At 50.4% G+C, this 15,737-nt stretch overlaps 1 protein-coding gene across 3 annotated transcripts in view; it reads left to right on the plus strand.

The window, feature by feature from the left end:
- LY86 (lymphocyte antigen 86) overlaps nt 1-15,737 on the plus strand; it is a 43,608-nt gene that overhangs the window by 604 nt on the left and 27,267 nt on the right. For 2 of the 3 annotated variants that reach the window (XM_010835834.1, XM_010835836.1), the window contains exon 1: nt 402-598. In XM_010835834.1, the coding sequence (XP_010834136.1) occupies nt 472-598 (127 nt within the window). In that variant the 5' untranslated portion in view covers nt 402-471. Of the gene's footprint in view, nt 1-401; nt 599-15,737 lie in introns of those variants that run through there. The other variant, XM_010835835.1, reaches the window with a different exon arrangement.

Raw genomic sequence — 15,737 nt, forward strand, 5'->3', positions numbered from 1 at the left:
CAAACATCCCCCACCCCAGACCTAGACTAGCCTCGCCTGTTGATTCAAGCTCCAAAGGTTCAGGGAACTGCATTCAAAGGCCCCTGCTAGCTGCCTTTGGACTTCCCTGGTGGCTCAGTAAAGAATCTGAACACTGCCTGCAATGCAGGAGACTGAGGTTCGATCCCTGGGTGGGGAGGATCCCCTGGAGAAGGAAATGGCAACCCACTCCAGTATTCTTGCCTGGAGAATCCCATGGATAGAGGAGCCTGGTGGGTTATCCAAATCCCTGGGGTCGCAATGAGTTGGACACCGCTTAGAGACTAAATTACCACCAACGGCCTTTTGCTTCTCACAGTGGTTCCCCAGGAGCATAAAATAGGAGAAGTGAAACTGATCATGTCACTGCTTGATAAGGGGGGAGGAAGCACATGGACGACACTGTTTATTGGGCCCTGTTATCGTGCAGGTCACACACAGGGTCTCCGCGCCATGAAAGGGTTCACAGCTGCCCTCCTCATCTGGACTCTGCTGTCTCCCCGGAGAGCTGGCGGGGAGGCCTGGCCCACGCACACGGCCTGCAGGAACGGGAATCTGCAAGTGCTCTACCAGAGCTGCGGTAAGTGCTTTCTGAACGTCGGTTTCTGTTTACGGGGAAGGCAAGGCCCACATGTGTGAGATGCTCGAGCGCTTTATGGGGGTGGGGGAACGGCAGGGAGACAGCGGATGAATGGGTAGGTGTGGAGCACAGGAATCCCTGGGCAGAGAAGCTGTCTGGCGGGAGAGACCTGGAGAGCACGACCAGAGGGCCGGAAAAGCACAGTGACTCTCTAGATCAGAAGGGAGAGGAAGATCTGCCTGCAATGCGGAAGACCTGGGTTCGATCCCTGGGTCAGAGAAGAGAGGTGGCTACCCACTCCAGTATTCTTGCCTGGAGAATTCCATGGACAGAGGGTCCTAGTGGGCTACCACGCATACAATCACTAACCTCACAGAGCCTGAAAAAGAGCAGACTGACCGGTGAGTCTACCAAGTCATGAAACCTTACCAGTTCAGGATCAGGAAGAGAAGCTTCCATCAGTTCAGTTCAGTCGCTCAGTCGTGTCCAACTCTGCAACCCTGTGGAAAGAAGCACACCAGGCTTTCCTGTCCATCATGAACTCCCGGAGCTTGCTCAAACTCATATCTACCGAGTTGGTGATGCCATCGTGGTGAAGCTTCCATGACCTCCCCCGACTGCTCACCCGGGGCGCCTTTCCAGGTTACGTTGTGAGTCAAGTGAAAAGATGGTTTATGACAAAGGAGAAGACTCCTGTCCTTCTGATGATGCTGCCAGAACTCCTCTCACAGCAGCAACGTCATTTATTCATTCAACAAACACTTATCTGGCTGCTGCCAATGCCATGGTTTTCTCTAGCTCTGGACATGATAAGAGGGATGAGCCAAGGCTGTTACCCCACCGGTCAAGCGTAGACAGCAACCAGCACGCAGCCTAGTGAATAGAGCGCAGGGAGCTGCCGTGATCAGGGTCTGAGCCGAGTCTTTGGAGGGTATGTTTGTTTTCTGGGGCCATCAAAACACCATGGGCCGAGGGGCTTCAACAGTAGAGGCTGCAAGTCTTGCAAGACCAAGGTGCCAGCAGGACTTGTTGCTCCTGGGCTTGCAGGTGGCCTCCTCCTCCTCCTGTCTTCACCTGCTCTTTGTTCTGTGCCCACATGTCCCTCGTGTGTCTGTGTCCATTCTCATGAGGACATCAGTCATAGCAGATTAAGGCCCACCCATCCAGGAAGATCCCCTGGAGGAACAAGTGGCAACCCACTCCAGGAGCCTTGCCTGGGAAATCCCACGGACAGGGGAGCCTGGCAGGCTGCAGTCCATGGGGTCGCAAGGAACCAGACAGGACTGGGTGGCTGAGCACAGATACACACGTTCAGTTCATAAAGGGGCCTGAGTGGGGAGAAATGAGCCCAGTCTCAGGATTGCATGTTGAATGAAGATGCGAGGGACTGGCTCACGAAGTCATGACCTTGTGAAACATGACATCTTGGCGGTAGACAGGGGGCAAAATGCTGCTCAGACTGTAGGCAGTGGAAAGCAGATGCCCTTTAAGTACCCAAGCCGGCCCCACAATATGCCAACGAGGGTCATCAATGTTACACTGAGCAGAAGCTGGGCCCTACGACTGGCACCCAAGGAGTGCCTCACAGATGTCCAGACTTGACTCTTAAAAAGAGGGAACATCGAAAATTGAAATACACACACACACACACACGCACAAATTTTGTTTAATGTAGAAAAGAAGGAAAGACTGGGTGCTGGAAGTGTTCATCGCCTTCCTCTTGCTCTTCCCTTGGGGATGGGATGCTTTCTGCTGGCATCTGTTCATCTTCAGGGCAGGATGAGAAGCAAAGCTTGAGATGAATGCACCGCTCAGGATTTGTTTTTCCAGTTCACCCTCCCACAAATGGTTGCCATGGCTGGTCCACCCCTCAGACCAGCCTGCAGCCTGTGTCCAAGCCTGGCAACCACCTCTCCTGCCGCTGCCAGGAGCAGATGCTCCAGGGAAACGGATCATGTCGCTGCAGCCTGGGCAGAACCCCTCCCTCTGAAGAGGCGGCTGCTCTGTGGAGTCAATGAGTGCTGGTCACAGCCTTGCTCTAAGCACTCAGTGGAAGAAATGAGGGAGACGCAGGTCTAGTCCAAGAGCAGCGGGAGGAGGGGCCAAGCAACAGGGTGAACGCCTCGTGGGAAGGGCTGGACTGGAGACGGTGTCCTGCACCAGGGATGCGATGATGGCTGGAGAGGGTGAGGCTGAGTCTAAGCCACCAGGGAACCTGTCCTCAAGCTTGAGTTCAACCATGTGGGATGATGAGAACAGTGATTACAGCATCTCATGTTCATAAAGGGTATATGTGTTAGGTGTCACACTAAGTACTTTCTAAGCGTTATTTTTATTTACAGATGTGTAAACTGAGGGTGCATGCTAAGTCACTTCAGTCATGTCTGACTCTTTGCCACCCCATGGACTGTAGCCCGCCAGGCTCCTCTGTCCATGGGATTCTCTAGACAAGAATACTGGAGTGGGTTGCCATGCCCTCCTCCAGGGGATCTTCCAACCCAGGGATCGAACCCAGGTCTCCCGCATTGTGGGCAGATTCTTTACCATCTGAGCCACCAGGGAAGCCTGAGAATACTGGAGTGGGTTGCCATGCCCTTCTCCAGGGGATCTCCTGGAACCAGGGATGAAACCTTGCATCAGACATGATGAGCAGTGAAACAGCAACAAACTGAGGGTGAGTGACGTCAGATAACTTTTCTGACGCCACCAGGTGGCAGCGGCAGAGTGACGCCCTCCAGGGGCACAGGACAGGCATTAAGCAAATATCTGTGGAGTTAAAATGCATTGATTCCAGGCCACTCTGAATCAACTGGCGTCTAGAACGTTGTCAGAAGGCAAATGGCGTAGGGGTGGGAGCGGGAAGGAGCATTTAGGCCGAGGACCATGTGAGTGAAGGCTGGGGAGCAGGTTTAGCCTCAGGGGCTGGGGAAGGGCTGGGACATGGGGGAGGGTGAGCGATGAGGCGGGAAGGGTGAGCAGAGCCCAAGAGTGATGGGTGACTTGAATGTGTCAGTGCAACCAGGGCCCGGGATGCTCCGATGGCTGGTTAAACATCATGTCCGGGGTGTGTCTGAGAGGTTTCCAGAGGAGATGAGCGCTGGTGCGGTGGACTGAGTAAAGCAGATGGTCCTCCCGGTGCGGGCGGGCAGCTCCCAACCTGTGAGGCCTGACGCCCGCACAAAGGCGGGGGCAGGGAGTACTCACTCTCTGCCTGACTGTGAGGCTGGGGTGCCCATCTCCCACCTGCAGTGTCCCCACCCCGGGTCTCAGGCCTTCAGGCCACACCACCGGCCTTCCTGGGGCTCCAGCTCACAGAAGGCAGACTCTGAACATCTCAGGTTCCATCATCACACGAGCCTACACCGTGTAACAAGTCTCTTTCTAGGACAGATACAGATATGTGTCATGATCACCAACACGTCATGACCTGTGTGGGGGTTGGAAAAGAATCTCCAGGCAGGATGAAAGGAGAATAAAGTTTATTAGAGTGGGAGACGCTCTTAGAACAGCGGGCTGGCTCCAGGGAGAGCCAACCCTTTCAAGGGCTAGTAGCCAATGTTTATAGCCTCAAAACAGAAAAAATTCCTACTGGAAAGGGTGGCATTAGGTGGTGGGTTAAGATGGTAGAGGGTGGCTAACAGGGTAGAAATTTTACCTAATATGGAGTCAGGGAACTGGCCACTGGCCGGAGGCCCAAGGCAGCAGTTGCTATGGGTTCGGTCAGTTCCAGAGATGTTTGTCCTGTGACCTTGGGACAGGACTCCACACAGAGGGCATAGGTTCAATCCCTGGTCTGGGAGCTAAGATCCTCTATGATGCATGGTGCAGCAAAAGAAAAAAAAAACCAATAATCCAGGAAGGAATTTCTGGGAGCCTACATTAGCATCATTTCAACATCCTTAATGTCAGAGGGAGACTTTGATGTACACCGGGGTCAGCAGAGAGGAAAGTGGTGTCCTGGGAGGTCCCCCAGAGATGGGTCTCCCTCCTATCTTGCCAGCTATCGAGCTGTGGGGGACCGAATGGCTGCACCCCCCTCCCCGGTGGAGAAGCCCCCTCAGCTACTGCATTCGCTGCAGGACAGACTCTCAAGGTATCCCACCAGTGAGGCCTGTAAAGACTGTGCTGTGATGCTGCATCCAGGCCTGGGCTTTAGATGTCTTTGGGCACAGCGGGCTCCTGGAATCCCTGTACAGGTGTGTTCACGTCACGATCGTCCACGGATGTGGAAGAAGCAGCAATCAAGGATTCGCTGTCTTCTGGGTTTAGCGCTTCCTTTCCCCCTTCTCTGCTCGTTTTATAATCTCAGTGGGAAGGGGAGATCATAGGCTAAAAACTGTTCTGAACAATATAAAAATCCTCAAGGTGAAAGAAGGAACTTCACAAGCAGTTACTGGGCGCTGGCCTTAGACCAGGAAGTGAGCAGAAGTGTCTGAAAAAGCAGAAGTCCTGCTCCATCCAAATGCTGGTGCTGCCGCAGAGAAGAGGGTGACAGTCTTTACAAAAGCAAAAGGGGGAATTAAAGCAGTCGGGGGGCCTCTCTTCTGTTAAATCCTAGGGCAGTTTCCAGGGCTAGAAAAAACCCAGGGCCCCCCCTCGCATACCTGCCCAAACGTCCACCAGTGAGGTTATTTCTGCTTCTGTCACATAAAGACGAGAGGTGGATCACGAGAGTGCAGGTGATGAGAAGATGAACCAGAGATTGGGGGAAACAGAGCCGGGAGGGGAATAACGAAGCCAGCACGTGGGGGCAGGGAGGTCGGGAAACTTACAACAGGGGAGGCCGCGTGAGGCCTAAGAGCTTGGGGTCTGGAGTCCGCAAACCTCACTCCAGCCCCTGGGCAATCCTGTTTCCTCTCCAGTGATAGTCAAGAGGGTATGTGAGTTTCTTGCGGTGGCGGTAACAAGGTACCACTTGACACTTAGTGACTTTAAAGAATTCTTAAATCCTGAGAGTTTTGGAGGCCAGGAGTCCAAAGTCAGTTTTGCTGGGTCCAAGAGGACCCTCCCTCGAACTCCCCAGGGAAGGAGACTGTCCTCGCCTCTTCCAGCGTCTGCATCCCTGGCTCACAGCCCCTTCCTGCATTTCCAAAGCCAGCAGCACAGCGTCTGGCATCCACGGTCACATCCCTTCCTTCTTCCGTGTCCTGTCTCCCTCGGCCTCCCTCTTGGGAGGCCCCCTGAGATTAGGACGATCTCACAGTCTCAGGATCCTTAGCACAGTCAGTTCTGCACAGTCCTCTGTGCTACCTGAGGGAAGACTCACAGATCCTGGGGATGGAGACATGGATATCTTTGGGAACCATTCTCCAGCCCACTGCACTAGGGATAAGAATCTTATCAGCATCTCAGGGCCGTGTGAGAATCAGGTGAAATGTGATGAGCATATACTAAGCGCTCAGTAAGTCTTTGCTGCTGATGACTTGTGAGATACTTCACAGTCACTAGGGGTATATTTGACCACAAGCTTCCTAGAAGTTGGGACTTCCCTGGTGGCTCAGACAGTCAAGAATCTGCCTGCAATATGGGAGACCTGGGTTCGATCCCTAGGTCAGAAAGATCCCCAGGAGAATGGAATGACAACCCACTCCAGTATTCTTGCCTGGGAAATCCCATGGACAGAGGAATCTGGAAGGCTACATCCATGGGGTTGCAAGGAGCTGGACATGACTGAGCAACTAACGTTACACCGTTTACAAAATCAAACCAGTTTTTAAGGAGATGTCCAGCTTTTCCTGACCCTGGGATAAGCCGTGAGGAACTTCTCTGTATCATAGATGTTACCCTGGACAGCATTTCCACAGGCAAAGCCACAGTGACTCATGCCTGGTGCCCTCAGCGTGGATCAAGGGCTCGTCACCAAAATGCAACTGGAGATGATTTTGCAAAGGGCTGCAGTGGAAGCTTCTCTGAGTGTGGCCCTTGCAGGTCTGAGTTGCTCAAGGGGAAGTTGGGTGCCCATAGGAACGAGTGAGTTACACGTGGTCCAGGACTCACTGCATCCGTGAATGTCATTGTGGCCATTGCTGCTGTTACTGCTGTGATGGGGTTTTTGGTAAGAGTTGGAAAGCAGTTGTATTTTCTGACAACAGCCTTGAGTGTAGATCCTAGTGTTGTCAGTTAACATGCCTTGACATCAACCAGACAAAGAGGAGGGTCAGAAAAAGTAAGAGACGTGTATACAGGTGGGGAACAGGTGCTCCCCTCCAAACCTCAACCCCAAACAACGGTTCGGGAGAGGAGGTTAACTGAAAGAAAAGGGCCACCCGCCCAGGAACTGTGTGCCATCTGGCTTGGTTCCTTCTCTGGGAAGCCGTGTGATGCTCCAGGACTTCCCTCTAGGATGTAGAGTAGCCGAGTGAGCATCTCGGGAGCCCTCTGCAGTCCTCCAGGGACCAATCGCATCCATCTGGGATCTGGGTGCAGCCCCGGGGGCAGGGGGCATTCCTGTGCAGCAGGCAAAGGGCAAGCTGGCACTGTGAAGGACCCACCTCCTTGCGAGGGACCCAACAAGGCTGAGCTGTGCCTCCGCGCCTTCTTGAGAGTCTGCGCCAGTTTCCCCCGCAGAGCCTCTCTGCCTCCGGAACAGAAAGGGGTGGGGGGCGGTAACCAGCCAATGGCCGGGAAGAGGAAGAAAAAGATCCAGGGCCCATAAGGCGCTGCTTCCAAGCCTCAGTTCAGCTCAGTTCAATCGCTCAAGTCGTGTTCGACTCTTTGCGACCCCATGAATCGCAGCACGCCAGGCCTCCCTGTCCATCACCAACTCCCGGAGTTCACTCAAACTCATGTCCATCGAGTTGGTAATGCCGTCCAGCCATCTCATCCTCTGTCATCCCTTTCTTCTCCTGACCCCAATCCCTCCCAGCATCAGAGTCTTTTCCAATGAGTCAGCTCTTGGCATGAGGTAGCCAAAGTACTGGAGTTTCAGCTTTAGCATCAGTCCTTCCAATGAGCACCCAGGACTGACCTCCTTTAGAATGGACTAGTTGGATCTCTTTGCAGTCCAAGGGACTCTCAAGAGTCTTCTCCAACACCACAGTTCAAAAGCATCAATTCTTCGGTGCTCAGCTTTCTTCACAGTCCAACTCTCACATCCATACATGACCACTGGAAAAACCATAGCCTTTACTAGACAGACCTTTGTTGGCAAAGTAATGTCTCTGCTTTTCAATATGCTATCTAGGCTGGTCATAACTTTCCTTCCAAGGAGTAAGCATCTTTTAATTTCATGGCTGCAATCACCATCTGCAGTGATTTTGGAGCCCCCAAAACTAAAGTCTGACACTGTTTCCACTCTTTCCCCATCTATTTCCTATAAAGTGATGGGACCAGATGCCATGATCTTAGTTTTCTGAATGTTGAGCTTTAAGCCAACTTTTCCACTGTCCTCTTTCACTTTCATCAAGAGGCTTTTTAGTTCCTCTTCACTTTCTGCCATAAGGGTGGTGTCATCTGCATATCTGAGATTATTGGTATTTCTCCTGGCAATCTTGATTCCAGCTTGTGCTTCTTCCAGCCCAGCATTTCTCATGATGTACTCTGCATAGAAGTTAAATAAGCAGGGTGACAACATACAGCCTTGACGTACTCCTTTTCCTATTTGGAACCAGTCTGTGTTCCATGTCCAGTTCTAACTATTGCTTCCTGACCTGCATATAGGTTTCTCAAGAGAAATCCAAGCCTCCAGTGGGGGGTTAACCCTGCTCCCGGGAGCACAGTGAGGTCAGTGGGGGGTTCACCCTGCTGCCGGGGGCCACAGTGAAGTCAGTTGGGGTTCACCCTGGCTGCTGCGAGCACAGTGAGGGCAGCAGGCTCCCCTGAGTGCGGCCTGGCATCTCTCCTCTGGCTGGGTGGGTGCTGCGTGAGCCCCAGGAGAAATCCAGAGGAGCACGATCAGGGCTCCCTTCAGCTGTTCACCGTTAGCATCCTTTCCCATAGCTGCGGCCTTTCTATTTGGGGTCTTCTCTGTGTTTTAGTGTTCAATTCTATTAAGAGGTTTTCCTGGTGGTTCAGTCAATAAAGAATCCGCCTGCAGTGAAAGAGATGAGGGTTTGATCCCTGGGTCAGGAAGATCCCCTAGAGAAGGAAATGGCAACCCACTGCAGTATTCTTGCCTGGAGAAGTCCATGGACAGAGGAGCCTGGCCACAGTGCTTGAGGTCACGAGTTCCACACAGTTGTAGCAACTAAACCGCCACCGTGTTCTATTAAAATATCCCTTTAAACAATTAAACTCTATTTGCGTAACCAAAGCTTTGTAAATTTAAAAAATTGGTTTTATCACAGGCATACATCCATGGGTCGCAAACTTACTAGTAGAATTGTCTTAAGCAGGTAAACAAATACAACCAATTTGCTTAAATGCTTTAAAATCTTTAAAATCATACAAAGTAAGCACAGGTTATCACAGTGACTGTTCACTTACTAGGACCCTTTTCTTAAACTAGTGTCAAGATATTGGTTGTTCAGTCACTCGGTCATGTCCAACTCTTTGCAACCCCATGGACTGCAGCACACCCAACTTCCCTGTCCTTTACCATCTCCCGGAGCTTCCTCAAACTCATGTCTATTGAGTCTGTGATGCCATCCAAGCATCTCTACTGTGGATTTTACTTAATCATCTCTACACCGATATTTATTCTTCCTTGTATTCTTACTTTTTTTGGAGTTATAGCAATGGAAGTGTGAAAGTGTTAGTCACTCAGTTATGTCCAACTCTTTGCGACCCCACGGACTGTAAGCCCACCAGGCTCCCCATCCATGGAATTCTCCAGGCTTGAATACTGGAGTGGGTAGCCAATCCTTTCTCCAGGGGATCTTCCCGACCCAGAGATCGAACCCAGGTCTCCCGGATTGCAGGTAGATTCTTTACCATCTGAGCCACGAGGAAAGCCCAATTATAGCAATAACTAGGTCAGTATTTTCCAAGGGTATGTTCCAGACCAAACATAAAGCCTGTCATTCAGACTAGCCAGAACAAAGGTTTTAAGTTACCAATCAATTGATCCTGGGCCTGGTCAGCCAGCAAGTTGACATCTCTGCACTTGAACTTGACCTATTACATCCTGAAGACCTTTCAGCCCCTTCCTGTCTCAGGGCTCCCTATGTCCTGCTGCTTCTCCGGCCACTGATGCGTGTTTCTCTGGGTCATTGTGAAGCCACCGTACCATCATTATGCATCAACCTGGCCTGTCAGCATTGCTGGAAACATACACCCACCACCCTAATGTCAGAAATACAGTGAGGGGATCATTTAGCAGCCACAACAGATTTTATCTTCTGCACAGCTGAGGCTCACCTTAACATATTTAGCAAACTTATTCTCTTAGAACATAGCACTGGGTTATCTTTTTACTTTGTGTTTGCTGATGCTGGTTTGACTCTCGTCCAGCTTTCAGTCCAATTTTTACATAAGACCACTTGAGCTGATCAATCCTTCTGTTTTAATTTTTTCCAAGCCCTTGTGTTCATATATATATATTTATACACATTTTATATATATACACACACACACACATATGTTTTTTTTCCTGGCTTATTCATGATGCTTTGTCTTCACTCCTACCTACTTACAAAGATAGAAACAAATCCCGTGGTTCTCTCTAGCCTATCCAAACTGGTGGAAATGTTCTGGATCCCCAAAGAACTAAGAACAAGGCTTCATGCCCATCCAGTGTTTGTGATGTGACGCAACTTCCTTCTCGTCTGTGCTCAGGCTGCCTCACCCAGACAGGCCTGAGAAGTGACTCTGAAAGGCAGAATCCCCGGAGGTGACGTCTTCAGGAGCCCCACACGGTCTTTCTTCCTGGTCCCAGAATCTGCCTGGTGGCACCCGAGTCCGCAGAAGGGAGCAAGTCCCTGGCGGCCCCCTCCCACCTGCCCCCTCCCGGTCAGAGAAGGCATTACAGCTGCCCACCCCCGGCATCGGCTCGCAGTCTTTTTCAGCTCCAAGGCCAGCACAGAGGACTTGGTCTCTCCGACTGCGGTCTGCAGAGGCTGTGAAGCTGCAGGCGGAGTGGAAGGAGGCACGCTCCAGCCTGGGCGGGGTTCCTAGAGCAGCTGCCGGGTTCGGCCTCACGCTCTGTGGGGCTCAGGCATCCGTCCCTGACCGGGGCCTTGTGGCCGTCTACTGTGGTCCTGGATGTTACTTGGCCTTGAAAGGAGCCTGGCAGCCAGGGTCTGTCCATGACGACCTATTTCTCCACAAGCCTGGTGCTCTGCAGGCATATGGGGAGGGGTCAGCATCCTTCCACCCCCACGCCCGCACCCAGCAGGCACGGGGCAGACAGGGGACCTCTTACAGAACCTGGAAATGTTCTGGCCAGACAGAACCCCAGGGCTTCATTCCAAGCGTCTCCTCATCCAGAAGAGGAAACTCGGAGCCAGGGAAGTAGCGTGTTCTGACCACAAGCCACGGAGCAGCGTGGCGGCCGCTCCGCCCCCGAACCCTCCTGGGCAGCCCTGCCTCCTGTCTCCTCCGTGGCGTGGCCGCCGCTCCGCCCCTGAACCCTCCTGGGCAGCCCTGCCTCCTGTCTCCTCCGTGAACACCAGGGTGTGAAACGCACCCGATCTCAGATCAAGGATGGCACCTACACTGCGACCAGACCCTCTCCTTCCTCACACCCCCGATCCTCTTTCTAGGCAGGCCTTCTCTGAAAGCCACGTGCCCACATCCCTTCCTGCCAGGCCCGGGCAAAACAAGACCCTCTGTGTCTGCAAGACTTGAGGGGGCTCATTTACAATACTGAGAGGACCATTTAGTTCCATAAAAGTTCTATCACTGCCAACTGTACATAGAAGTGACATGGTTCCAGAGAACAGTGAAGGCGATGCTTGTTTAGGAGGAAAGCTGCCTTCTCCTGTGGTATGAGCCCCGTTGAGGGTTCTAGCAGTACTTAGGAAGCAGATGACCGTCACAGAGAACAATGATGGAAATGGGACAGGTGACTCGGACCCCAAAGCCCACAGCTTGATGCCAGCAGCCGGCTTCTTCTGGTCCCTTCTCCATGTGTACAAAAGCTTGCTGAGAGCAGCCAGCTTCTGGCATCAAGGACGATGCCCAAGTCCCACCTGCGTCCCCCGGGATCGGCAGGCTCAGGTCTAGAGCCTGGATGGTGCCTATTCTGGAAGCACAGCACTGGAGGCCTGGTTCTCTGGCATCGATACTCCAGTCTGGCCGGCACGGAGCCGCTGGAATCCAAGCCGGATGGAGAATGGGCAGGGAGATCCTCTCCCGGGGAGCACAGCTTTTCTGCCTCACACTTAGCTTCGGTTTTAACTAAACGAAAGAGCAATTCTTGTGTCAGTGAATATGCACATTTCAAAAAAAAAAAATCCCGGAGGAGGACAGAGCATTGCCAGTGGCTCTTGGTTTATTTGAAGCAGCGGCTGAACAGCAAGTATCGTGTCCAATCGTGTCTGAGGTTTTAGAGCCAGTCGCCAAAACAAGGAGCAGGAGGCGCCTGTGCAAATGCTGCTGATTCCCAGGGTCTCAGGGACGCCGCCTTCCTGGGGGAGCAGACCTTCAGGAAGGCAGTGACGGAGAAGCCAGAGAGCCGAGACCACTGTTCCCTTCCTGCCTGACTCGTCATTGCCTTACCTCTCACCCGCTCCAGAGCCCGAGTCAGATGCTCAAACACCTTCATGGAAAAGGCAAGTTGTGAAGGAAGGGGGTCAGTTGTAACACACAGTAAAAGTTGCAAGGACTAGAGGTCATCTCATCTCAAGGAGGAAACTACTGTTCCGCTCCATTTGATCTCCAGGAGGGATTTGGAGACCTAAGACACCCAACCTTCTCCTTTTTCGAAAGAAAAGCTCCTAATTGAGAAGCACCGCCTCCTGATTTATGAACATGGCAGCTGGCCTAGATGTTCCTTAACCTCGTGAAGGGCAGCGACACAGCTCTGAGAGCTTGGGGTAAATCAGGCTCTAGCAATTTACAGCCTCTGCTGTAGAGAGAGGAGATGTTAGTCTGGTCACACCTTTTTTTTTAGATGCCTCGTCCTGAAGGCTTTCCCTTCCTGGATGCAGAACATCTCAAAAAAAAAGCATCTTACTGTTCAGTTTTACCATCTCTATCCTCTGTATCAAAGTGATATCACCACATGAATCCCCAAGAATTACAAATACGTAACTTAGGTGTGTGTGTGTGTGTGTGTGTGTGTGTGTGTGCTCAGGCATGTCCGACTCTTTCGCGACTCTATGGACTGTAGCCCGCCAGGCTCATCTGTCTGTGGGATTTCCCAGGCAAGAATATGGAAGTGGGTTGTCATTTCCTCCTCTAGGGGATCTTCCCAACCCAGGGATTAAACCCATGTTTCTTGCGTCTCCTGCATTGGCAGGCAGATCCTTTACCACTAATGCGAAGCCCCAAAGTAAGGAACCCACCTACTCAATTCAGAGTGTCCTTGCTAGCCCAGGAACCGAGTGTTCAAGCACGTCCAGGTCGTGCTATTTCCGTCAGCACCCCAACACCTGACATTGCTAGGTAGATTTTGGCCCAAATCTGTTGAACTGTTTCTTGCCACCTACAGTCATCACTAAAATGTGTATTTCTATTACAAAAGGGCAAGAAAGCAGGAGGCCTGAATATGAAGGACTCTGAAGATAAAACTATTTCTTTGCTGTCATCTTTGAGTCCACAACATTTGGCACCATATGCGTCATCAACAGTCATTACAAATTAGTGGAGTAGGTTTAAGTTATAGGGTTTCCTGAGAAATGACCAGTGACACAAGGAATCAAGTGCAAATTTATTTGAGAAATGATTCTTGGAAGAACCAAAAGAGAGTGAAGAAGTGAGTCAGGGAAGAAAAGGAAGCCGATCAGGTGACCACTGTGGGCAGCTGAAACCCAGTCCTTCTGGGGCTCCTGGGAGACCCGAGAGACGTGCCTGGGGTGGTCAGATCTGAAGGGAGAGGGAACTGGAGTGTTAGTCTGGCCACTTCCATGTGTCATGGTGGTTCCTGGGTACGTTGTTTCCCCAGCACGTCTGGCCTGACTGTGTACAGAACAAACTCACTCCCACACCCAGAGAAAGCCCTCAGGCAGAGCCATGGAACTTTCAGGAAGACTTTGGAGAGAATAAATGCCCTGCTACAGTGTCCTTGTGCATTGAAATCCCTCCCATATGCAAAAGCATCCATAATCAGGACACTGGTGAGAGAGACCAAGACAGCCCATAAAAAATGACCAGCGCACCCTGGAATGGGCACGCTGCGGCCTCCACAGGATGGAAAACTGTCTTGCTATAAAATCTGTGGTAAAATGTGACACAGATCTTTCTATACACATAGCTGAGCTTGCCTGGAAGAACGGGAGATCTCTGGGAGCCAGAATGGAAAGAAAGCACAAACGCAGGATGCAGAGGGCACTGAGGTTGTGTCTGGCTCAGGCCCTGAGTTGGTCTCCACGAGCCAGAACACGGCTTCAGCAGCTGTGTGCACGTCTGGTCACTGCGGCCTGTGCGGCGCAAAATGGGACTTGATCCCATCGTGAAGCCAGGACCTGCCGAGAGTGACAGCCCCAATAAACAGTGGATGAGAAACAAAGGAACTTACCGGACTCTGTGCGGCCTCTGGAGGAAATAACGCTTCTCTGAGAACCAGGAGCTCCATACCTGATATCAACACAGTTTTGAGGCTCAAGTGTGTAGTCCCTTCATGATCCAGGCTATCCCAAATCTAGAAATCACATTACAGTGGGCCTCACCGGGGAATACCTGAGACGTGTTGGCAGAAGAAAATGTCAGTTTTCTCCAGAGGAACACCTACTCTCAATTTAACTTTCACACGATTTCTGAAGATTCAGCTTACAGTCCAAGATTTAAGACCACAAGGAAATAAACCACCATAAGGCAAAGGCAGCAGAAAAAAAAACGCAGAATTCTACCCCGAATACATTAGATTTGGAAAATGTGAAATACAGACTGTAGAAGGGAGAACACCTGATTTGTTTACAGAAGTGGAAGAGAGAATCTAAAACACGAGAAAGGAAAAACAGAACGTCAAAAAAAAAAAAAACCTGAAAGATTTGACAAAGAATCAAACAGAAGCCCTTAAAATATTTAATTGTTGAAATACAAAGCCTCATGGCTAGGTTAGAACACAGATTTAAAAATGGCCTAGAGAGAGGGACCCCCCTGGTGACCAGTGGCTAAGATTCTGTGATGCCCGTGCAGGCTCGGTCTCTGCTCAGGGAACTAGGTCCTGAATGCCGCTTAAAAAAAGAGAGAATCCTGCCTGTCACAACAAAGATGCCGCGTGTCAGTAACTTAGAGAGAACTAATGAACTGGACAAAAGGGCGGTGATAGTATTCAAAATGCATCACAGAGAGATAAAGAGATACAAGCTTCAGCTACAAAACAAAATAGAAAAAACAGGGAAAATGCAATTTCTGAAGAAAAATACTGGAATTTTCTAGAATTAATGAAAGACCTAAACCACCAAATTCACTGCACACAAATTCCATGTGGGATTCATAAATAGAATACCAAAACTAGACCCACTGGAATAAAATCACAAGTTAACAAAGGAAAAAAAAGTAATTGGTGTAAGGAGAAAGAAAAATCACATAGCAAGAAATTTTATTTAGAGTGATAGCAGATTTTAATATAGCAACATCAGTATACTCAGAAGGAAAAACAGCAATCAACCTTGACTTCTGTCTTTAGGTAACTATCATGCCAAAACTAGAGGGAATTAAAGACTCTTTTGGACAAACAAAATCTAGAGTTTGCCACTAAAAAACTCTCAGTAATGGAACTTTCTAAGGAACACTTCAGAAAGAAGTAAAATGATCCCAGAAATAAGTTCTGAATTGCAAGATGGACTGGGACGAAAGAACTGACAAATTTAAATAAGCAATGAATGTGAGGATGATAAAAATATCTAATTTGAAATAAGAATGCATTTGTTTCTTATTGTCGCATAATGAATTACCCTAAAATTTAGCTGCTTAAAACAACAAACATTATCTCACAGTTTTTAATGGCTGACTTTATATGTATATATATAATCACACCTTTTTATCCCTTCGTCCACCGGTGGACATTTATGATGCTTCCATGTCTGGACTCTAGTCGGTGATGCTGCTGTGAACATGGTGGTACAGATCTCTTTTCCAAGTTCGCGTTTGTGTT

This window comes from Bison bison, unplaced genomic scaffold (genome assembly GCF_000754665.1).
Source record: "Bison bison bison isolate TAMUID 2011002044 unplaced genomic scaffold, Bison_UMD1.0 scf7180017864053, whole genome shotgun sequence".
NCBI lineage: Eukaryota > Metazoa > Chordata > Mammalia > Artiodactyla > Bovidae > Bison > Bison bison.